Source organism: Haematobia irritans, chromosome 1, assembly GCF_050003625.1.
Source record: "Haematobia irritans isolate KBUSLIRL chromosome 1, ASM5000362v1, whole genome shotgun sequence".
Lineage (NCBI taxonomy): Eukaryota > Metazoa > Arthropoda > Insecta > Diptera > Muscidae > Haematobia > Haematobia irritans.
In genome coordinates, this window is record NC_134397.1 from 268516593 (window position 1) to 268541138 (window position 24546).

The window sequence follows — 24546 nt, forward strand, 5'->3', positions numbered from 1 at the left end:
TAATACCCTGTTCCACAGTGTGGCGCAGGGTATAATTATCTGATTTACTTGAGATTTACAGATAACACGCCCTGAGGTTATGAATTGATTATGGGGTACCTGATTTTTTAATATTTGGACGGGGTCACATCTCCCTTGAACGAATTTTTGAAAATTGGAACAAAATTATCCGATTTGCTTGAAATGTTCAGGGAAGGTTGAAGGGGCGTCTAGGCAAAGAACAGCTACTTTATTTTTCGATATTTCGGGGGCCTCCCCTTTGAAAAAAACTAAAATTTCTTGACTTACTGAAATTTTACGGAGAACTAAGTACATACCGTGAAACAATCACACTTTTCCAATTTACTTGAAATTTACAGAGGATGTCTTTACTTTAAACATTTTGGTATTGATTCCGAGCCAAAGAAGAAGCGGAGAATACAAGTAAGGATACTTTTAAGACACAATTCGCTTTTAAATTTGGGTTTTGTGTACTTGCTTCTAGGGAGCCAATTTTAATTTTTCGCTTTTCCACCTTTTTTTCTTCATAAGCCATCAAAGTCCCTTAAAAACGAGTTAACGACAACTTTATTTTCCAAATTCAGACTCGACTTCCAGTAACATTTTTGCAATGTTTCAAGTAAAAAACGTCTTTAAAATAAAGTTTTGTAAAACATGTCCTATATTTGAACGATTTTTTGCTTTGTAGTGAAGATGCAAAAAGACAACAAATTTAAAGACAATTTCATTAATTTTAAAGAAATTTTCTGAATTATTAAAGTCAAGTTGACCTTAGCCCAAACATTTTTTCTTTCATGTTATGATACCCATTTGTAATTGAAATCACTTAATTATAAGGACAATACGACTTCGTTGAAAAGTTTATCGACTTTTGGAGAAGGAAAAAATCTTTATATTAGAGAAATGCGTCTTCTATGCTAAGCAAAATTCGCATTCGTATTTTAAAGACATTAAATCTTTGACCTCACGACAATATTTTTTTCAGTGTATATTGTTATTTTTTGTTTTCAATTCAATTATTCAATTTCTTTATTGTTTAATAATAGTAGGTCGGATGGAATTGCAAATGGACCATATCGGTCCACTTTTACGTATAGCCCCCATATAAACGGACCTCCAAATTTGGCTTGCGAATCCTCTAAGAGAAGCAAATTTCATCCGATCCGGCTGAAATTTGGTACATGGTGTTAGTATATGGTCTCTAACAACCATGCAAAAATTGGTCCACATCGGTCCATAATTATATATAGCCCCCATATAAACCGATCCCCCGATTTGGCTTGCGGAGCCTCTAAGAGAAGCAAATTTCATCCGATATGGTCTCTAATGACCATGCAAAAATTGGTTCATATCGGTCCATAATTATATATAGCCCCCATATAAACCGATCACCAGAGTTGACCTTCGGAGCCTCTTGGAAGATCAAAATTTATCTGATTCTGTTGAAATTTGGTACGTGGTGTTAATATATGGCTTTAAACACCCATGCAAAAATTGGTCGAAATCGGTCCATAATTGTATATAAAAACCCTATATAAACCGATCCCCAGATTTGACCTCCGGAGCCTCTTGGAAGAGCAAAATTCATCCGATTCGGTTGAAATTTGGTACCTGAAGTTAGTATATGGTATCCAACAACAATGCAGGAATTGGTTCCTATCAGTCCATAACTATATATAGCCCCCATATAAATCGACCCCCAGATTTGACCTCCGGTGCCTTTTGGAGAAGCAAAATTCATTCGATCTGGTTGAAATTTGGTACGTGGTGGTAGTATATGATACTTAACAACATGTGCGTGAAGATAAATTGTAAATTTAACTAGTCGAGACACAAACCAGGTAGTTTTTGCCTGCGCGCCTAATGGGTTAATTACAATTTGGGGAGATAAAATATTTAATGAAATTCAGCACTTTCCAACATATTTGCGCAAAATATTTTGGTATTAAACGAAAGATCTTGACAAGTACTATAAATGCAAGTGGTTGTCATGTTCGAAAGCGTCCCATAAATGTTAGTTTTGCAGCTATATTTTAAAAGTCAGTTTGTCCAACTTGAAATAAAGTTAAACTACGCCCACTTTGCAATACCTGCTCTAGATTTTTTAGTATCAAATGAAAGCTCTTGATGAGTACTATAAATCCAAGTGGTTGTTATATTCGAAAGCATCATAAAAATATCGATTTTTATCAAAAAGAAAATTACTTTTTTAGAATTTCAAAAAAAAAGTGCACATTGGCCCACTGTGCAACACCTGCTCTACAGTGTTTGGTATCAAATGAAAACTCTTGATGAGTACTATAAATGCAAGTGGTTTTTATTTTCGAAAGTTTCCCAAAAAAAATTGTTTTAAGCAAAAGTAAAATGAATTTGCGAAATTTTAGAAAATATCGCACCAGCGCCCACTGTGCAAAACCTGCTCTAGGGCACGGGTGTCCTATATTGTAACTTCGTGCAAACTAAGTTTATTTTTGATAAAAATCGATATTTCTGTGATGCTTTCGAATATAACAACCACTTGGATTTGTAGTACTCATCAAGAGCTTTCATTTGATACCAAAAAATCTAGAGCAGGTATTGCACAGTGGGCCCGCGTGCACTATATTTTAAATTCTGACATATTAATTATATTTTTGATAAAAATCGATATTTCTATGAAGCTTTCGAACATGAGAACCACTTGCGTTTATAGTACTCGTCAAGAGCTTTCATTTGATACCAAACAATCTAGAGCAGGTTTTGCACAGTGGGCGCTGGTGCGATATTTTCTAAAATTTCGCAAATTAATTTTACTTTTGCTTACAACAATTTTTTTTGGGAAACTTTCGAAAATAAAAACCACTTGCATTTATAGTACTCATCAAGAGTTTTCATTTGATACCAAACACTGTAGAGCAGGTGTTGCACAGTGGGCCAATGTGCACTTTTTTTTGAAATTCTAAAAAAGTAATTTTCTTTTTTATAAAAATCGATATTTTTATGATGCTTTCGAACATGACAACCACTTGCGTTTATAGTACTCGTCAAGAGCTTTCATTTGATACCAAAAAATCTAGAGCAGGTATTGCACAGTGAGCGTAGTTTAACTTTATCTCAAGTTGGACAAACTGACTTTTAAAATATAGCTGCAAAACTAACATTTATGGGACGCTTTCGAACATGACAACCACTTGCATTTATAGTACTTGTTAATATATTTCGTTTAATACCAAAATATTTTGCGCAAATATGTTGGAAAGTGCTGAATTTCATTAAATATTTTATCTCCCCAAATTGTAATTAACCCATTAGGTGCGCAGGCAAAAACTACCTGGTTTGTGTCTCGACTAGTTAAATTTACAATTTATCTTCACGCACATCTTAACAACTATGCCATAAGTGGTCCATATCAGTCCATAATCATATATAGCCCCCATATAAACCGATCCCGAGATTTGGTTTTGGAGCCTCTGGGAGGAGCAAATTGTGCTAGTATATGGCCGTTAACAACCATGCCTAACTAGGTCCATATCGGTCTATAGTTATATATAGCCATCAGATAAATCGATCCCCAATCACACAAAAATTGGTCCATATCAAATTCATAATTGTTTATAGCCCCCATATAAGCGACCCCCATATTTCAATTTCCATGTCGATTCGTAATTATTTGTAGACTTACCTATACATAACTTTTTTGTCTAATATATACCACGTGTGGACTAACTCACAATTCAGAAAATGATGTTAAGAAGTTTTAAGATACCACAACCCAAGTAATTCGATTGTAAAAAATTTTCCTTGTAAAAAATATAGCTTGACATTTGTCCGAATTAACAACTATTTTCCATTTGGCATAATAATTTAACAGTGTTTCTACAGATCTCTGTAAATTATATATTATATGTGATGATTGTCTACCAGAACATAGTATACCTGTGTCATCAGAAAAAATGGATAATATAGAATTTTCCAGATTCGGAATATCAGCCGTATATATGTTATACAGTATTGGGGATAAACAAGATCAAGCTATTAGTTCATATAATTCCGACATCACAGAACCGATATGTACTCTAAATGATCTAGATTGTAAAACACTTCTTATTATCCGCACTATTGACGACGGAAATCTAACCTTTTCAGCTTATAGACCAGTGCATCATGCCAGACAGAATCAAACGCAGCTTTAATATCGAGAAGTAGCATGCCTGTAGAGTTTTGTACATTAAAATTAGTCTTAAGAATTAGTCTTGACAATATTTCTAATTCGAACTAAGGGATGAACGGTGTTGTGTTCCCTTAGAAAGCCGATTTGCTCCGAAGCAAAATATTTTTTTTCGTTGACAAACTGTTCTATCTGATCCTTAACAACTCTCTCCAGAACTTTACTCATTGACGATAATAAACTGATAGGTCGGTAAGAAGATGCAGAATCACGTGGCTTATTAGGTTTATTAATTGGAATCATATCCGAGCCTGAGACAGCTATTTATAAAAAAGGTTAAGAATTTTATACCCTTACTTGGTAGAGCTTTCAGGCATATATTATTAATACCGTCAATTCCTGGAGCTTTTTTCTTTCGAAGACTCTTAACTATTTCATTAATCTTTCTACAAGAAATGTCGACGTGATTTTCAGGAGCCATGTTAGAATCGAATAATTGTAAACGATTTGTAACAACTTCCTCAATAATAGGGCTTCTTAAGTTGCAGGAAAAAAGAGTAATTTTCATAAAAAAAATCTTTCTTAAAATCTGACATTTATCAACAGTGGTAGAATAACGAATGTCGTCCTGGGTAATTGTGGGAATATTCTTGGATTTTTACGTATTATCTTTGTTAGGTTCCAAAATGGAGGGGATCCTTTATCCAAGGATGACAGCAGATTGTTCCAAGATCTGTTTCTAAAACTCTGAATCGCATCACATTTTAAACACATTGTAATCGTTGGTTTCTCTATAGCGTATCCATCTTCTACGAAAATGGTTTCTACATCTCATGGGAAGCTTTATATTTTCAGGAAATTTTCTACCACGATTTTTCTTAACTTTACAGGGTACACTGTGAGCGATAGCTTCATTTAAAAATGTAGTAAAATGTTCAAGAGCTGAATCGACAAGTTCTGTTGACTACAATTCTACAGTGGGAAGATTAAGATTTTGATTTACAAAGTGAGCGAATCGATGCCAATTTGCAGATTTAAAATTACGATATGTGAGTAGGGTATTGCTATATTGAAAATTTAAACACAATTTCACTGGAAGATGGTCTGAACTCAATTCGTTTGTGACTATCGGTGTCTCCAAGAATTCTATCATGTTGCTGAGAAAGATATCAAGAGTAGAGCTCTGACAATTTAATTGTGATGGAATGTATGTACTATCATTAGGATATAACAACCATACGAGTTTTGTTTCTCATAAATAATGTTTCCCCAGCAATTTGCCCTAGCGCAGCCCCATAATTGATTACGGCTGTTGAAATTGCCCCCCAGAATATACTTCTTACACCTTGTCAGTTTATGAATATCATACGCAAATATCTTTTTACGTGAAACATCAGCGCCAACATTACCACACTGAAAAAAAAGCATACTCGGTTCCAAAGACTTTGTCTTTACTTTAAAAAATTTGGTATTGATTCCGTGCCAAAGAAGCGGAGAATACAAGTAAGGATACTTTTAAGACACAATTCTCTTTTAAATTTAGGTTTTGTGTACTTGCTTGTAGGAAGCAAATTTTAATTTTTCGCTTTCTCAGCTTTTTTTTCTTCATATGCTATCAAAGTCCTTTAAAAACGAGTTAACGGCAACTTTTTTTTTCCAAATTAGGACTCGACTTCCAGTAGAAATTATGCTACGTTTGAAGTAAAAAACTTCTGTAAAATAAAGTTTTGAAAAACATTTCCTATATTTGAACGATTTTTTGCTTTGTAGTCAAGATGCAAAAAGACAACAAATTTAAAGACAATTTCATTTAATTTAAAGAATTTTTCTGAATTAATAAAGTCAAGTTGACCTTAGCCTATAAATTTTTTCTTTCATGTTAAGATACCCATTTTTAAGTCAAATCACTTAATTATAAGGACAATACGACTTCATTGAAAAGTTTATCGACTTTTGGACAAGGAAAATAACTTTATTTTAGAGAAATGCGTCTTCTATGCTAAGCAAAATTTGTATTCGTATTTTAAAGACATGAAATCTTTGACCTCACGACAATATTTTTTCAGTGCACCAGGAAAATAACAAGAGTAGATAAAGGGTGATTTGTTAAGAGCTTGATAACTTTTTAAAAAAAAAAAAACGCATAAAATTTGCAAAATCTCATCGGTTCTTTATTTGAAACGTTAGATTGGTCCATGACATTTACTTTTTGAAGATAATTTCATTTAAATGTTGACCGCGGCTGCGTCTTAGGTGGTCCATTCGGAAAGTCCAATTTTGGGCAACTTTTTCGAGCATTTCGGCCGGAATAGCCCGAATTTCTTCGGAAATGTTGTCTTCCAAAGCTGGAATAGTTGCTGGCTTATTTCTGTAGACTTTAGACTTGACGTAGCCCCACAAAAAATAGTCTAAAGGCGTCAAATCGCATGATCTTGGTGGCCAACTTACCGGTCCATTTCTTGAGATGAATTGTTCTCCGAAGTTTTCCCTCAAAATGGCCATAGAATCGCGAGCTGTGTGGCATGTAGCGCCATCTTGTTGAAACCACATGTCAACCAAGTTCAGTTCTTCCATTTTTGGCAACAAAAAGTTTGTTAGCATCGAACGATAGCGATCGCCATTCACCGTAACGTTGCGTCCAACAGCATCTTTGAAAAAATACGGTCCAATGATTCCACCAGCGTACAAACCACACCAAACAGTGCATTTTTCGGGATGCATGGGCAGTTCTTGAACGGCTTCTGGTTGCTCTTCACTCCAAATGCGGCAATTTTGCTTATTTACGTAGCCATTCAACCAGAAATGAGCCTCATCGCTGAACAAAATTTGTCGATAAAAAAGCGGATTTTCTGCCAACTTTTCTAGGGCCCATTCACTGAAAATTCGACGTTGTGGCAGATCGTTCGGCTATTCATGATGAAATGTCAAAGCATACTGAGCATCTTTCTCATTGACACCATGTCTGAAATCCCACGTGATCTGTCAAATACTAATGCATGAAAATCCTAACCTCAAAAGAATCACCCTTTATTAACGTTACCTATGTTCGTTTGAACTTGTATACCTATGTTCTCGATAAGGGATTCTGATTTTGTGATATTCGGAAGGGAAGAGGGTTCTCGCCTTGCCCTGCTGTTTAAAAATTTGGCTTATAGTTTGTTTGAGATATTCTGGGACGTCTACACAATATACGCTATATTATTTTTCGATATTTGGACGGGGAGGAAGACCTCCTCTAAAACTAAAAAAAAAAGAATTCTCAAGTTTACTTTAAATTTACGAAGGTCGTAGGGGTTGGTTATGAAATCAATATGGTGTACTTGAGTTTTGGATATTTGGACGGTAACCTTCCCACACTATGAAACTAGAAGGAAAGTGTACAGATTTTCTTGCAATTTTCAGAGAAAGTAACGTCCTTAAAAAAAAATAGAGCAAAATCGAACCTTCTCCGACTTACTTGAAATTGGGAGAAGATGATTAAATTTATACAGGGTATATGATTTTTCGATGTCTGGTTGGGGAACTGGGAATAGTGAAGTTGGGTAGTTTGTGCAATGAACATAGGGTACGTGAATTTACGATATCTGGTTTGGGGAGGAGCGAAGGAGGCGGGTTTCCTTTTGTCAGATTTTTTTGAAAATAGAAAGCAAAAGATTGTCGATAAATGAGAATTCGGTACATAATTTTATGATTTTTCCACAGGCTTCTGGCAGATTTTTTTAAGTGAAAAACTTAAATTTACATGAAGTTGACAAACAACGTAGAAAGGTTCTTCAACCCTTTAACAAATGTTAATATGGTAAATTTGTAAGTACTTTTACTTTTTCCGATTTATAAGACGGTATGTTGAGGAGAAGTATACCTCCCCTTGAAAAACCTCGCTTGAAATTCATAGGAAATGTAAAAGATTGTCCAACGATTTGAATACATAACATTTAAAAAACAACAAATTGGTTGAAAGGGAGGACGCCCTACCCGACGTTTGTTAAGGCGGCCCGTTTTACATCTGTATAAGCGCCCTAGTTTTGTATATAAAAGAAAAAGCAAGTAGTCCGATTTTTTTTTTTTTGAAATGTACGGGACACGTGCGTGAAAACCATGGAGTGATTAATCAGTACTTCAGTTTTTGTGCCAGACTTCCCCTGACCCCACTTTTTAAAAAGAGTTCAAATCTTTTCGAATTTGTTTTCAGATCGAAGGATATGGTTATGGTTGACTAAGTTAACAAAAATATGTTTCGGGAGGCGCAGCCAAGCGGGCCGGGTTATTCTAGTAATTTATACAATATGACGAAATATTATATATTTCAATAAAGTAAATCCCTGAGGAAAATAGAAATCCCCATCGAAACGTAGGATAACAATATGAAAGAGAAATAAAATTTTTCTCTTGAAACATGTTTGAGGTGATCATATTCCTTCTCTGGATGTATACTTTGCTGAAAAGTTATTTGAAGACTTCAAAGTTTTATTGACAATACTACGATTAGTTGAAAACTTGGCTTTTGACTCTTGTAGTCCTAGTTTTCCAAACAATTATACGAAAAATTAGAAACCTAATTGTTTGAGGGTAATCTAACTCTTCAAAGTCTCAACCGGCGTGATTGCTTACTTTTTAAAATGCCATTTTGCTATTATTAATCCAAGTTTATTATTTTTCCCCAAAGGGATCATTAGTATTTTTTTTTCATTATTTGTGCGGTTGTCTTGTTGACCGTGGGCGGGAAGTAGATCGTGAACGTATTCGACCATTTTGAGTGTTTGCACGCTCCTTTCCCTGCGACTGTCGTCGTTCTAACGGTTGAGAGTTTTGGCGTTCATATCCTTGTAGCGACGATCGAGGTTCCAATTGTTGTGAATTTGAGCGCATATGACCTTGTGACTTTCGCCTTTCGGTTTGTTGAGATTGTGATCGTTCAACTACTGGTCTGGAAGTAGATCGTGAACGTGCCCGATCCATTTGCTGTTGCATGGGGCGTTCATTTTGTAGAGAGTTTGAGCGGTGATAGCCTTGAGCCTTTTGCCATTCCAATTGTTGGGAATATGACCGACCCACTACCTGTGAGTTTGAGCGTTCCAATTGTTGCGTGTACGGTAATTGCAATCCTTGTGATTTTGATTGTTGTAATATTTGTGAGTTAGGGCGAACTGTTGGTAGTGGGCGTTGTGTACCACGTACTGCTCCACCCATAGCTGGTAAACCTTGATATTTATGATAATTTGTTTTACTTGTTGAGCCACCACATTCCATTGCAGTTGGTAAAAGGCATGTCACCGTAAATAACAAACCGTAAGTGAACAAATGCATGTCTCCAATATTACTCTTTTCCGTAGAGAGATCTACTAAGAAATGTCATTTTATATAAGAATAAGCTATATATTGTGCTAAACTATCCTAATCCAGGATTGGTGTCTGTAGTAAAATTTGCTTTGGTTATGAGAAATCAAAAATGAGCAGTTTAATTATATATGCGTTAACACGTTTAGAATGATTATCTTTTATATTAACTATACGGAAAAAATATTTTGAAAGTTTTGAACAACTTGGCAAACTGTGGGTAAGTTGTTGAAATGAACAACTTGAATTTTGAGAATTGGTAAAACTGATGCTTTTGAAGGTGCACTCAAAAAAAAGCGTACTCCATTATTTTTCTTCTCACTACGAAATTGTCTTTAACGAGTGAAAAAATTAATAATAGCTAATACATTTTCTTGAATTTGTCGAAAAATATTTACTTATATTTGTGAAATCAGCGTGATATCTGCGTTTGTAATACAATTTAATAGTTAAAATTTTCTAAAAATAACCTAATCTTGCTAAAATTAACCAATATTTTCCTGACACCTGGTCACCAATACTGTGGTACAGGGTATAATAAGTTTGTGCATTTGTATGTAACACCGCGAATGAGCAGTCATAACAGGTTGGCTGATAAGTCCCCGGTCTAACAAAGAAAAACACATTTTTTTTGCCAAAATTCGTTTTTATTATTCAACATAGTTCCCTTCAAGAGCGATACAACGATTATAACGACCTTCCAATTGTTTGATACCATTTTGGTAGTACTCCTTCGTTTTTGCCTCAAAATAGGCCTCAGTTTCGGCGATCACCTCTTCATTGCAGCCATCCTTTTGAGGTCTGAGAACAAGAAAAAGTCCCTGGGGGCCAGATCTGGAGAATACGGTGGATGGGGAAGCAATTCGAAGCCCAATTCATGAATTTTTGCCATCGTTCTCAATGACTTGTGGCACCGTGCGTTGTCTTGGCGGAACAACACTTTTTTCTTCTTCATATGGGGCCGTTTTGCCGCGATTTCGACCTTCAAACGCTCCAATAATGCCATATAATAGTCACTGTTGATGGTTTTTTCCCTTCTTAAGATAATCGATAAAAATTATTCCAAGCGCATCCCAAAAAACAGAGGCCATTACTTTGCCAGCGGATTTTTGAGTCTTTCCACGCTTCGGAGACGGTTCACCGGTCGCTGTCCACTCAGCCGACTGTCGTTTGGACTCAGGAGTGTAGTGATGGTGCCATGTTTCATCCATTGTCACATATCGACGGAAAAACTCGGGTGTATTATGAGTTAACAGCTGCAAACACCGCTCAGAAGTATCAACACGTTGTTGTTTTTGGTCAAATGTGAGCTCGCGCGGCACCCATTTTGCATAGAGCTTCCGCATATTCAAATATTGATGAATGATATGACCAACACGTTCCTTTGATGTCTTTAAGGCCTCTGCTATCTCGATCAACTTCATTTTACGGTCATTCAAAATCATTTTGTGGATTTTTTTTGATGTTTTCGTCGGTAACCACCTCTTTCGGGCGTCCACTGCGTTCACCGTCCTCCGTGGTCATTTCACCAATAATTCATCAATATTTGGATATGCGGAAGCTCTGTGCAAAATGGGTGCCGCGCGAGCTCACATTTGACCAAAAACAACAACGTGTTTGCAGTTGTCAACTCGTAATACACACGAGTTTTTCCGTCGATATGTAACAATGGATGAAACATGGCTCCATCACTACACTCCTGAGTCCAATCGACAGTCGGCTGAGTGGACAGCGACCGGTGAACCGTCTCCGAAGCGTGGAAAGACTCAAAAGTCCGCTGGCAAAGTAATGGCCTCTGTTTTTTGGGATGCGCATGGAATAATTTTTATCGATTATCTTGAGAAGGGAAAAACCATCAACAGTGACTATTATATGGCGTTATTGGAGCGTTTGAAGGTCGAAATCGCGTCAAAACGGCCCCATGTGAAGAGGAAAACAGTGTTGTTCCACCAAGACAACGCACCGTGCCACCACCACCATAGAATGGTGACGGGGGTATAATAAGTTTGTCATTCCGTTTGTAACACATCGAAATATCGATTGCCGACTATATAATGTATATATATTCTTGATCAGGGAGAAATTCTAAGACGATATAACGATGTCCGTCTGTCCGTCTGTCCGGCTGTCTGTCTGTCTGTTGTAATCATGCTACAGTCTTCAATAAAGAAGCAATCGTGCTGAAATTTTGCACAAACTCGTCGTTTGTCTGCAGGCAGGTCAAGTTCGTAGATGGGCTCTATCGGTCCAGGTTTTGATATAGTCCCCATATAAACCGACCTCCCGATTTGGAGTCTTTGGCTTATAGAAATCGTAGTTTTTATAACCATAAGGAGGTGTGCTAAAAATGGTGAGTATCGGTCTATGTTTTGGTATAGCCCCCATATAGAAACCGCAGTTTTTATTCAATTCCCCATATAAAACGACCTCCCGATTTGGGGTCTTGGGCTTATAGAAACCGAAGTGTTTATCCAATTTGTCTGAAATTGGAAATCTAGAGGTATTTTAGGACCATAAAGAGGTGTGCCGAAAATGGTGAGTATCGGTCCATAGTTTGATATAGCCCCCATATAGACCGATTTCCCGATTTTATTCCCTGTAATGGCCTCTGTTTTTTGGGATGCGCATGGAATAATTTTTATCGATTATCTTGAGAAGGGACAAACCATCAACAGTGACTATTATATGGTGTTATATGGTGAACGTTTGAAGGTCGAAATCGCGGCAAAACGGCGTATCGGTCCATGTTTTGGTATGGTCCCCATATAAAACGACTTCCCGATTTGGGGTCTTGGGCTTATAGAAACCGTAGGTTTTAACCAATTTTTCTGAAATTGGAAATCTAGAGGTATTTTAGGACCATAAAGAGGTGTGCCGAAAATCGGTCCATATTTTGGTATAGCCCACATATAGACCGATTTCCCGATTTTACTTCTTGAGCTTCTAGAATCCGAAGTTTTTATCCTATTTGCCTGAAATTGGAAATCTAGAGGTATTTTCGGGTCATAAAGAGGTGTGCCGAAAACGAAAACGAGGATCTCCCCATTCAACTCTTTGGGTTTCTAGAAACCGTAGTTTTTATCTGATTTGCCTGAAATTGTAAATATTCTGGTATTTTAGGCTCACAAAAACGTGTATCGGATTAAGTTTTTATCGGTCCATTTGGTAATGCCTCCAAATAGACCGACTTCACTTCTTGAGGGTGTAGAAGGCGCACTGATCATGAAAATTGCTTAAAACTCAATGTAAAATTTCCAGATTTTACTTCTACAGATTTAAGATTTCAAATCAAGACGTTATTTTATAATTTTCTTGCACACTTACAAGAGATGTTAATGATTCCTCTAAACCTCAAACAAAAATGGTTCTTATAAATCCAGAATCTGATATAGTCCTCATAGGTGAAATCTTTAAATTTATCTTCAGGAAGTGTCCTCAAGTCCTCAAGCCCTCCTGAAATTTCAAAGGAAACCCTAATATTTCGTTCATGGTGGTGGGTATTTAAGATTCGGCCCGGCCGAACTTACTGCTGTATATACTTGTTTTTTGATGTTTTCGTCGGTAACCACCTCTTTCGGGCGTCTACTGCGTTCACCGTCCTCCGTGCTCATTTCACCACGCTTGAATTTTGCATACCAATCAATTATTGTTGATTTCCCTGGGGCAGAGTCCGGAAACTCATTATCAAGCCAAGTTTTTGCTTCCACCGTATTTTTTCCCGTCAGAAAACAGTATTTTATCAAAACACGAAATTCCTTTTTTCCATTTTTTTCACAATAACAAAAGTTGCAAAAGACGCTCTATCTCACAAACTAATTGACTTACAGATGTCAAATTTTGACACGAATCATTTGAAAGTTGGTACTATATAAAAATAATATGCATTTAATACTAGCGACGCCATCGATGTGTTAGACCAGGGACTTATCAGCCAACCTGTTATCTAATTTAGATAGATTAGTTCATCAAAGTTCACCAATGTGGTATCACAATGAACTGAATGGTCTAAGTAAGTTTGATACATCGGGCTGCCACCTAACCTAACCTAACCGAGATTAGTTTATAGATTAGATTTATAGATTAGTTTCAAAACAAAATATAATTTCTTTTTGTGTAGGAAATTTAATGAGTCTTCGTGTATAAAAAATCATATTTGTTATTCATAAGAAGTATTCGAGATTTTGCAAGCTGTCCTAAAACCATAGTCAAGTCAATATGATCGGCATTAAAAGTGCATTTTTAGTTCTGAACGCATTTGCATTTGTCACAGTAAAGGGGGCCGCCATCGTTTACGATTGTAGTTCAGGAGTAGTAAGATTTTTTAGAAAACAAACACCCCTACAAAATAATTCAAATTAAATCAAATATATTTATAGTGTATTCCTACCGATAGACCTGCGCCCTCTTATGCACCGGCCGGGGCAACGTCTGTATATATAATGCCCCAGCATATAGACATGCGAAAATTACCGCAGCAAATCGAACCCTTAAGAAAAACACAAGTCTACGAATGTACTCCTGAAAAAGTAAGTTAGCAATAACTTAAGTCGTAAATATTTTCTAATATAATTTGTATTTTTTACAAAGTGCATACCATCAGATAAACCTGTCCCTGAAGGGCTTCCTAAAGGATTACCATGGGTATCATATATGTCAACTTTAGATCATTTAATTAAGACTCCAGAAGCACAAACCGATTACCACTTTGAAGAGCAAGAATTTGAACATGAACCAGAAGAATACCCTTATGAACAATATTCCAATGTGGATTATCCAACAGCAGAATAGAACGGCTAAATAATTCTCTATTAAAGCGGAATGTCATACAATTTGCAAAAACTGCATATAGTAAAGATGAATTAATAAGCATTAAACTAAAATTTTGTATTCATTAGCTAATATTAAAAACTAGCCTACTATGTATCTTTATTAATAAACCGCGAAAAGAGAATGAAATTTTGATAAATGAGATCTGTATTCTAATTTTAATTTTATTGGTCCTAGATTTAAAGCCAGATAAAAAATTTCTTTATTTTAAAGAAGCCGCATCTTTGGCTCGGAATCAATACCGAAATCCTTAAGGGAAGGTCAAAATCTTTGGATCCAAGTAACTTTTTTTTGAGTGTAAACATACTCAGCCACAAACGTTATTGAACATGAAGTGTCTAATTCAATCCAGATGTTTGTGACGTAATATAAAATTACACTGAAAAAAATATTGCCGTGAGGTCAAAGATTTCATGTCTTTAAAATACGAATGCAAATTTTGCTTAGCATAGAAGACGCATTTCTCTAATATACAAAGTTTCTTTCCTTGTCCAAAAGTCAATAAACTTTTCAATGAAGTCGTATTGTCCTTATAATTAAGTGATTTGACTTAAAAATGGGTATCATAACATATTTGTTGTATTTTTGTATCTTGACTACAAAGCAAAAAATCGTTCAAATATAGGACATGTTTTTCAACACTTTATTTTAAAGACGTTTTTTACTTGAAACATAGCATAATTTCTACTGGAAGTTGAGTCTGAATTTGGAATATAAAGTTGTTGTTATCTCGTTTTTAAAGTACTTTGATAGCATATGAAGAAAAAAGCTGAAAAAGCGAAAAATTAAAATTTGCTTCCTAGAAGCAAGTACACAAAACCCAAATTTAAAAGAACATTGTGTCATAAAAGTATCCATACTTGTATTCTCTGCTTCTTTGGCTCGGAATCAATACCAACATCTTTGGAAACGGGCATGCTTTGTTTTTTCAGTGTAAGACATAATATTCGAACTACTTCTCGAGTAGTTCCTTATGAACGAAAACGTAAAGAATGCAGTTTCAAATCACACAATTTAAACGCAAGAAAGAAATTTAAAACAAGTATGTATGGCCGTAAATTCGGCCAGGCCGAATCTTATGTACCCTCCACCATGAATAGCGTAGAAACTTTTACGAAAGACTGTCATCCACAATCGAATTACTTGGGTTGTGATATCTTAAATCATTTTCATGACATGGTTGTTAAATATCATCTACTACCACCACGTTCCAAATTTCAACCTGATCGGATGAATTTTGCTTTTCCAAAAGGCACCGGAGGTCAAATCTGGGGATCGGTTTATATGGGGGTTATATATAATTATGGACTGATATGAACCAATTCCTGCATGGTTCTTGGATACCATATACTAACATCACGTACCAAATTTCAACCTAATCGGATGAATTTTGCTCTTCCAAGGGGTTCCGGAGGTCTAATCTGGGGATCGTTTTATATGGGGGATATATATAATTATGGACCGATGTGGACCAATTTTTGCATAGTTGTTAGAGACCATATACCAAAACCATGTACCAAATTTCAGCCGGATCGGATGAAATTTCCTTCTCTTTGAGGCTCCGCAAGCCAAATCTGGGGATCAGTTTATATGGGGGCTATATATAATTATGCACCGATGTGGACCAGTATTTGTATGGTCATTAGAGACCATATACTAACACCATGTACCAAATTTCAGCCGGATTGGATGAATTTTGCTTCTCTTAGAGGCTCCACAAGCCAAATCGGGGGATCGGTTTATATGGGGGATATATATAATTATTGGCCGATGTGGACCAATTTTTGCATAGTTGTTAGAGACCATATACTAACACCATGTACCAAATTTCAGCCGGATCGGATGAAATTTCCTTCTCTTGGAGGCTCCGCAAGCCAAATCTGGGGATCGGTTTATATGGGGGCTATATATAATTATTGGCCGATGTGGACCAATTTTTGCATAGTTGTTAGAGACCATATACTAACACCATGTACCAAATTTCAGCCGGATCGGATGAATTTTGCTTCTCTTAGAGGCTTCGCAAGCCAAATTGGGGGATAGGTTTATATGGGGGCTATATATAATTATTGGCCGATGTGGACCAATTTTTGCATAGTTGTTAGAGACCATATACTAACACCATGTACCAAATTTCAGCCGGATCGGATGAAATTTCCTTCTCTTGGAGGCTCCGCAAGCCAAATCGGGGGATCGAATTATATGGGGCTATATATAATTATGGACCGATGTGGACCAATTTTTGCATGGTTGTTAGAGACCATATACTAACACCATGTACCAAATTTCAGCCGGATCGGATGAAATTTGCTTCTCTTAGAGGATCGGCAAGCTAAATTTGGGGGTCCGTTTATATGGGGGCTATACGTAAAAGTGGACCGATATGGCCCATTGGCAATACCATCCAACCTACATCAATAACAACTACTTGTGCCAAGTTTCAAGTCGATAGCTTGTTTCGTTCGGAAGTTAGCGTGATTTCAACAGACGGACGGACGGACATGCTTAGATCGACTCAGAATTTCACCACGACCCAGAATATATATATACTTTATGGGTTCTTAGAGCAATATTTCGATGTGTTACAAACGGAATGACAAAGTTAATATACCCCCATCCTATGGTGGAGAGTATACAAATCTCGTAATTTGAAAACCCTTTTCATAGGTTAGGTATAGTCGCAGTCTATTGTGATAGCACAGTGATGAACTTCTCTTATCACTGAGTGTTGCCCGATGGGTTTAATACACTTAGAAATGTCACCAGCATTACTGAAAGGGGATAATCCACCGCTGAAAAAACTTTGATGTTTAATTCTTAAATTTATTTTTATTGTTTTTTTTTACTTTTTTATAGATTTTTTATTCTTTTTTGAAACATTTGCCAAAAAATTAAATGATGACTACGGCCAACTTTAGCTCCAAACTAACTTCATCGGAAGTGGAAAAAATTAATGGAGGATCTGGGGATATTCTTATAAAGAAATGTTCCAATTTTTTTGAAATCTAATTTTAATTCTATAATGCCTACACCCTCAAACAAAAAAATCGCTTCTGTAACATATACCCCAAACATATTTTGCTTCAAGCATATATATTCAGGATTGCTCGAAACAAAATATTGTTCGTATTGTTCAAACATATTATGTTTTACCTTAGTCCATACACTGGTAGAAAAAAATTTAATGAAATTTTCTTTATGTGGATATATTTTTAATGCGCCAATTGGTTACTTCCATTGTTTTACTTGCAGCATACTCTCTAGGTCTCTCTTTCTAAACATATATATGTTTATAGGCTATTTGTAAATTAATATATGTTTGCACCTAAGCATATTATATTTACAAACATAGGTTAGGTTAGGTGGCAGCCCGATGCATCAGGCTCACTTAGACTATTCTGTGATACCACAATGGTGAACTTCTCTCTTACCACTGAGTGCTGCCCGATTCCATGTTAAGCTCAATGACAAGGGACCTCCTTTTTATAGCCGAGTCCGAACGGCATTTCACATTGCAGTGAAACCACTTAGAGAAGCTTTGAAACCCTCAGAAATGTCACCAGCATTACTGACGTGGGATAATCCACCGCTGAAAAACTTTTTGGTGTTCGGTCGAAGCAGGAATCGAACCCACGACCTTATGTATGCAAGGCGGGCATGCTAACCATTGCACCACGGTGGCTCCCAAACATGTTATGCTAGTTTATGAACATTATGTGCTTGCACTTAAAAATATTGTGTTAAAAAAATTGAGTTCTAAACATATAATTTTTACACCCAAACATATGAAAAAGTCTTTTTCGTCCGTATAGGTTTAAAGCTACACTCACAAAGAAAAGTTTACTTGGATCCAAAGATTTTGACCTTCTCTTAAGGATTTTGGTATTGATTTCGAGCCAAAGATACGGCTTCTTTAAAATAAAGACAATTTTTAGCGACCTATCTGGCCTTAAATCCAGAATCAATAAAATTAAATTTGGGATTCAGATCACATTTATTGAATTTTCATTTTCTTTTCGCGGTATATTAATTTGGGTCAAATTTCGGGTCAGGGTCGATATTAACGTCATGGTGACGTTCCATGTGGACTGCGGGAGTCGGTAGCGCTGGGTCACGTACAAACAAATGCCAGTTTAAAAATCCAAATTATATCCACAAAAACTTTAAACCAAATATGCTTAATCCTCAAAATAAGTCTTAGCCTATATTCGAAGCTTTTTTATTTTAAATCTAAAGATTTAATATTTCAGTTAATTTAAGGACGATTTCTTTAAATCAAAAAGGTGTTTCTTTATTTTAAGGAAATTTTTCCTTAGTTCATAGACATGAGACTTTAACGCAAATTTATAAAATTTATGTCCTAAATTTAATAAAAAAAAATTGTTGAAGTCAAGATTATAAACTGTGTTTTAACTAAATTTAATTATTTTAAATAAATTTGTCCTTAATATTTTTTAAATTGCGCATCCTAAAATTTAAATTGCATAATCTTTAATATCATGTAAATATTTTTTTTTTTCAGTGTAGATAGCTCAATAAAAAATCTTTATTTTAAAGAAGCGGTATTTTTAGCTAGAAATCAAAACCAAAATTCTTAAATGAATGTCAAAATCTTTGGGTCCATGTAAACTTTTTTTAATGAAAAAATATCAAGTATGCAAAACTTAAAATTAAAACATAATTTCGTCGTAATGTCAACCGTAGTGTAATTATCCACTTCTTTGAAAAAAGAAATTTCGCCAAAATCGTTCGCGTTATTATAAAATCCAACGATGCAATTCTCCAAAATCCACAAAGGGTTAATACTCGATTTTTTCGTATCGTGTTATGAGCACGTAAATTTATAGAAATATATTTTTCTAAAACAATTACTTGCATTTAAAATGGATATATTAATGTTTTGTACATGTGGGTTAATTTTTTTAATTATGCCATAAGGCATGCTCCAATTATCATATTATCAGAATAAATTTGCAAGAAGATTTTGTCTGAAATAGAATTAGTTAAGCTTGGAACAAGGCAAGTTCAGTCCGAAATTCTTACACCCTTTACATTCTACTCCCCTTAGGAAAAAAATGTAGTAAAAGTGTATGCCCCATGTTCCCGATATTCGGAATCGTAAATCACAAAAATTCTAAAACATGCTTGGGATAAGAAAATATCGAAAAAAAAATAATAATAATAAAATTAAACTGAATATTGTTTTGCAATAAATACAAATTATATTTAGCATGGGTTTAATATTTTTATGTTCATGAAAGGATGACATATATCGATGGGATACGACCATATAGATCCAAAATTTGTGAGAATTTTGCTGCCACTGATCCTGCCATATGTCACCCATGCTTTCAATTCTATTTTGACAAGGAGTACTTTCCCCGGTCTTTGGAAACATGCTAAGGTCATACCCATACCTAAGGGTAAATCGGAGTTTCGGCCAATATCACTGCTTCCCTTCTTTTCCAAGGTGTTCGAGAGACTTTTGAATGGGCAAATGCAGGAATTTCTGAATCGATATTCCCTGTTATCTTCAAGGCAATCGGGTTTTCGTTCGGGCCACAGCTGCATAAGTGCTCTGGCTGATGTGTGTGAGGCTTTAAGATCTGATCAGGATGAGGGAAGAGTCAATTTTCTGGTGCTGCTGGACCATTCGAAAGCGTTTGATTCGGTGGATCATTCCCTTTTATGTTTGAAGCTGAGGAACCTTTTTAATTTCTCGGCCAGTTCGGTACGTCTTCTGCATTCCTATCTCGTTGACAGGAGACAGTCAGTATACACGGATATTGGTACTTCGGATCCCTTAATTGTTTCAAGAGGCGTACCGCAGGGTTCAACTCTTGGTCCTCTCCTTTTTTCTCTCTATATAAATGATTTGCCACATGTTTTGAGATATAGCAGGGTACAGATGTACGCTGATGATGTACAAATATATATGAGCAGCGATATCCGTTCTTTGAGCGCCGGTATAGACATGATCAATGACGACCTCCTTTCTGTGAACAACTGGGCTACAAGAAATGGATTGCTCCTGAATCCAAGGAAGTCTAAGTGCCTAGTGATACATGGACGTGGTATTCAAGTCCCTAACGACATTGAGGTTAAGATTGACGGACAACAGGTGGAAATTGTTTCCACGGCCAAGAATCTTGGTGTAGTATTGAATAGTAACTTGTCTTGGGGGGATCATATAAACTACATTGTTGGTCAGGCATATGCGAAATTAAGAACTTTATGGAACACTCAGCGATTTACGCCGCTCAAGACAAGGGTTATATTAGCTAAGAGTTATGTCTTGCCAGGATTGTTGTATGGAAGTGAACTATTTTCGGGTTGCGATGCCGGAAGCAGACGGAAGTTGAATGTTGTTTACAATAATATTGTGAGATACACAGAAAAAAATATCACCAAAATATTTCCAATTAAAAAGTTAATTGAAGTTGAAAATGTTTTCAATTAATAAATTAATTGATACAATTAACTTTTTAATCATGATAGAAACATTAAGTTAATTAAGCCAGTGATTGAAAATTTTAAAAATATATATGAGCAGCGATATCCGTTCTTTGAGCGCCGGTATAGACATGATCAATGACGACCTCCTTTCTGTGAACAACTGGGCTACAAGAAATGGATTGCTCCTGAATCCAAGGAAGTCTAAGTGCCTAGTGATACATGGACGTGGTATTCAAGTCCCTAACGACATTGAGGTTAAGATTGACGGACAACAGGTGGAAATTGTTTCCACGGCCAAGAATCTTGGTGTAGTATTGAATAGTAACTTGTCTTGGGGGGATCATATAAACTACATTGTTGGTCAGGCATATGCGAAATTAAGAACTTTATGGAACACTCAGCGATTTACGCCGCTCAAGACAAGGGTTATATTAGCTAAGAGTTATGTCTTGCCAGGATTGTTGTATGGAAGTGAACTATTTTCGGGTTGCGATGCCGGAAGCAGACGGAAGTTGAATGTTGTTTACAATAATATTGTGAGATACACAGAAAAAAATATCACCAAAATATTTCCAATTAAAAAGTTAATTGAAGTTGAAAATGTTTTCAATTAATAAATTAATTGATACAATTAACTTTTTAATCATGATAGAAACATTAAGTTAATTAAGCCAGTGATTGAAAATTTTAAAATTTTTAATTAAAAAATTAATTGATAAAATTAACTTTTTAATCAAATTCGGAAGACTTATTCAGTTAAAAAAAGTGCTGATTTTTTTTTTAATTTTTAATTAAAAATGTATTTCAAACAATGATTTGTTAATCCAAATAAAAACACTAAGTCAATTCAGAAAGTAATTAAAAATAGTTACCTTTTTTAATTAATTAATTAATTGAGTTTTGCAATCAACATCAATTAAATTTTTAATTGAATCAATTAAAAAATTAATTGAAATTTGCTGAAAAAATCAATTAATTCTTTAATCAAGAATTTTTTCTATGCCCAATTAAAACTGTGATTGATACTATCATTTTCGTGATTGAACACATTTCAATTAAAAAATTAATTGGATCAATTAATTTGGTGATTGAATCAGAAAATTTTTTTTTGTGTGTACGTTTATGGATTGAGGCGCTTTGACCATATCACCAGATACAGGGAACTTCTTTATGGCGTGTCATTCGATAACTTGTTGAGAATCCGACAACTTTTGTTCCTTCATAGAATTATTTATACACGCGAACCTAGGTACCTATATGAGAGGCTTCGGTTTGCGAGGTCTAACAGGGGTAAGAAATTAGTTCCTTTGCGGCATCGAAGTCTGGTTTCAACTTGGCATTTCTTCAATTATTTCATTATTCAAATTTATTATCAAACTAATCTTAACAGCATATGCTATATTTCTTTTCCTTTGTCTTAATAATTATAATCATTTAATAATTATTTTTGTAATTAATTTTTATAATTATTTTTGTTTCCTTTTAAATTATAATATTTTCTCTTAATTCTTTAATTGTATTTTTAGATTTTTTGTTTCGATTTTCTTTATTTATATGAACCTAACGTAACTTGTTATTAAATTACTAAGAGGAAATACTTTTTAATGAAAATTCCTGTACAGTAAATATAAGTCGTAAGTCTTGTTGTGCAGGATAAATAAATGAATAAATATACAGTAGCCAAGTTGAGAAAAATTAACTGAATGCCTTTTTGACCAAGAGTAATATAGGGTATACACTAGTTGGCTTTTTCCAATTTTAGCCTTTTGTTTCTTGTATTTGCTATAAATAACTCTCACCTACATAAGGTCTGCTCGTGATTTATTCAAAATGCGTGTGCTTGAATTCGCTTTAATTTTTCTAGCATTAGTTTCGATAGATACTACAGCGGCAACCAAAGCTTATGAATGTAATCCTGATGGAGTAAGATTTTTATTAATCGGATAAATTGCTGGCACTAGTTGACATAACTTTGTTTTTTGTTTTTATCTCCTCCAGTGTTCGCCTACTAAAGCCATACCAAATTATATTCCTGAAAAAGTGCCATGGTTACTTTATATGCCCTTCCGGAAGGATGTAGTGCAAAATGATCTACATTTACAGACAGATGGAGTAGATTGGATAATGTGTGTGCCTAAACAGAACTAAAAAATTAATTGATAAAAAAATTATCCAATAATTGGTAGACGGCCTTAATATGATTACCCGCAAAAAATAAACAGTTTTTGTATCTCTTCAAAAAGTTTAAACTTTTAATGCAAAAAAAAATATGTTTGTAAAACATTTTTATTATAAAAACAGTTTACGACACATATCATGGGATCATGGGATTTCTTGTTAAAAATTTTATACACTACTATGCAATGTCACGCGTTGTAAAGTGACCTTTTCGAAATTGTACCAACATTTTTGAAATATATAGGTGAACTACATTACATCAGATTTTGTTCCATCCAAAATTTGTAAGAAAGGTAGCATCAGAAGTTTGCAAAAAGCTTGTGTGTACATCACACAGTGGTCTATAAATGCCAAAGTCAAAGACGGTTTCGTTTATATCAAGCGCTATTCTGAATGGCTATAGGCCGCAAATTTATTTCTTTCTTTCGTAGTAAAAATTTAATTTAATTTCATGACTTACATCCAATTTTGGAATATATTAAAAAAAATCTCGTTAACAAATTTTTAAAGAAAAAAATTGCAGCAAAAATGAATAAATGCAAATTTGTTTCCTTACAGGATTTTTCCCCAAATGGGGGATATTTTTTCGTGGATGGGGACAAAATTTTTGAGTTGGGGACTTGGAGATTTGGTGGGGAATTTCCACAAATTTGGGAATTTTTGTGGGGAATTCTGGTCAGTATAACAAATCAGGTTTTGAGTTATGGTTTATATGAAATTCTTTACTTCTACATGCTTTAAAAGGGGCTTAAAGAAGTCCCGAGAATCTTCAAAATATGAAACAAAAATCTATTCCATGAGTTACTTTACAATTTGCTTTGTTTCTAAGAAATTGTTTACTATTGTGAATTTATTTCGTAAGGACTTGGGTCGAAGTGTTGGCCTCTAAGTTTTGAATCATAACTACACATGTTGACCCAACTTCTATTTTTATTTCTCGAGCATTTAGAAGATGAAGACACAAATTCGATGACTCTTTATACCAATAATTAATTCCGATGAGGGATTGTATCAGATTATATTTTGAGGACCCGTCTCATTTTTTGGATTCTAAAATCTTAATCTTATTGTATCTCGCAAACTGGTATAATAAAAATTGCATATTTGTACAATTTTTAGATTATGACGGATTTTTCACAGCAGAGCCTATTCCTTTTTTCAAAAAACTTGCCATAAACTGTATTGGGGATTTTTTGTGGAGAATTTTAAATTAAATTGGGGATTTTTGGGAATGAAAGCGTCTTATTTTGGGGATAAGAGCCCGACAAAAACTGGCAACACTGTTTCCTTATGTCAAGTACGCGAAACTAAAATTGAAACACTAATTATGTCCGCTTCTTTGACATGGAATCAATATCAATATGATTAGAGTAAAGACCAAATTTTTGGAGCTGAACATCCTTTTTTGTTTCGTGTAGAAAAAATGTTTGACAAATAATTTTTGTTGGCTGCTCAAATTTTCATACGTGCATCCGATTTCTCTAGAAATGTTTCTACTCAGAGAAAACAAGGTTTGGAAATTTGATCGGTCGACTTTAGCTTTTATGTGGCTGATTTTTATACCCTTCACCACTACTGTGGTACAGGGTTTAATAAGTTTG

The 24546-nt window shown here is 35.1% G+C and overlaps 2 protein-coding genes across 2 annotated transcripts in view; one reads left to right on the plus strand and one right to left on the minus strand.

Annotated features, from left to right (window-relative positions):
* Positions 1–24546, minus strand: part of stg (string) — a 704947-nt gene that overhangs the window by 351554 nt on the left and 328847 nt on the right. The gene's annotated exons all lie outside the window — the stretch shown is intronic.
* LOC142223195 (uncharacterized) lies at positions 13639–14453 on the plus strand. Its single transcript, XM_075293057.1, has 3 exons — positions 13639–13795; positions 13861–14010; positions 14072–14453. Exons 1-3 carry the CDS (start codon positions 13700–13702, stop codon positions 14270–14272), a joined length of 447 nt encoding a protein of 148 aa, XP_075149172.1. The 5' UTR covers positions 13639–13699; the 3' UTR covers positions 14273–14453.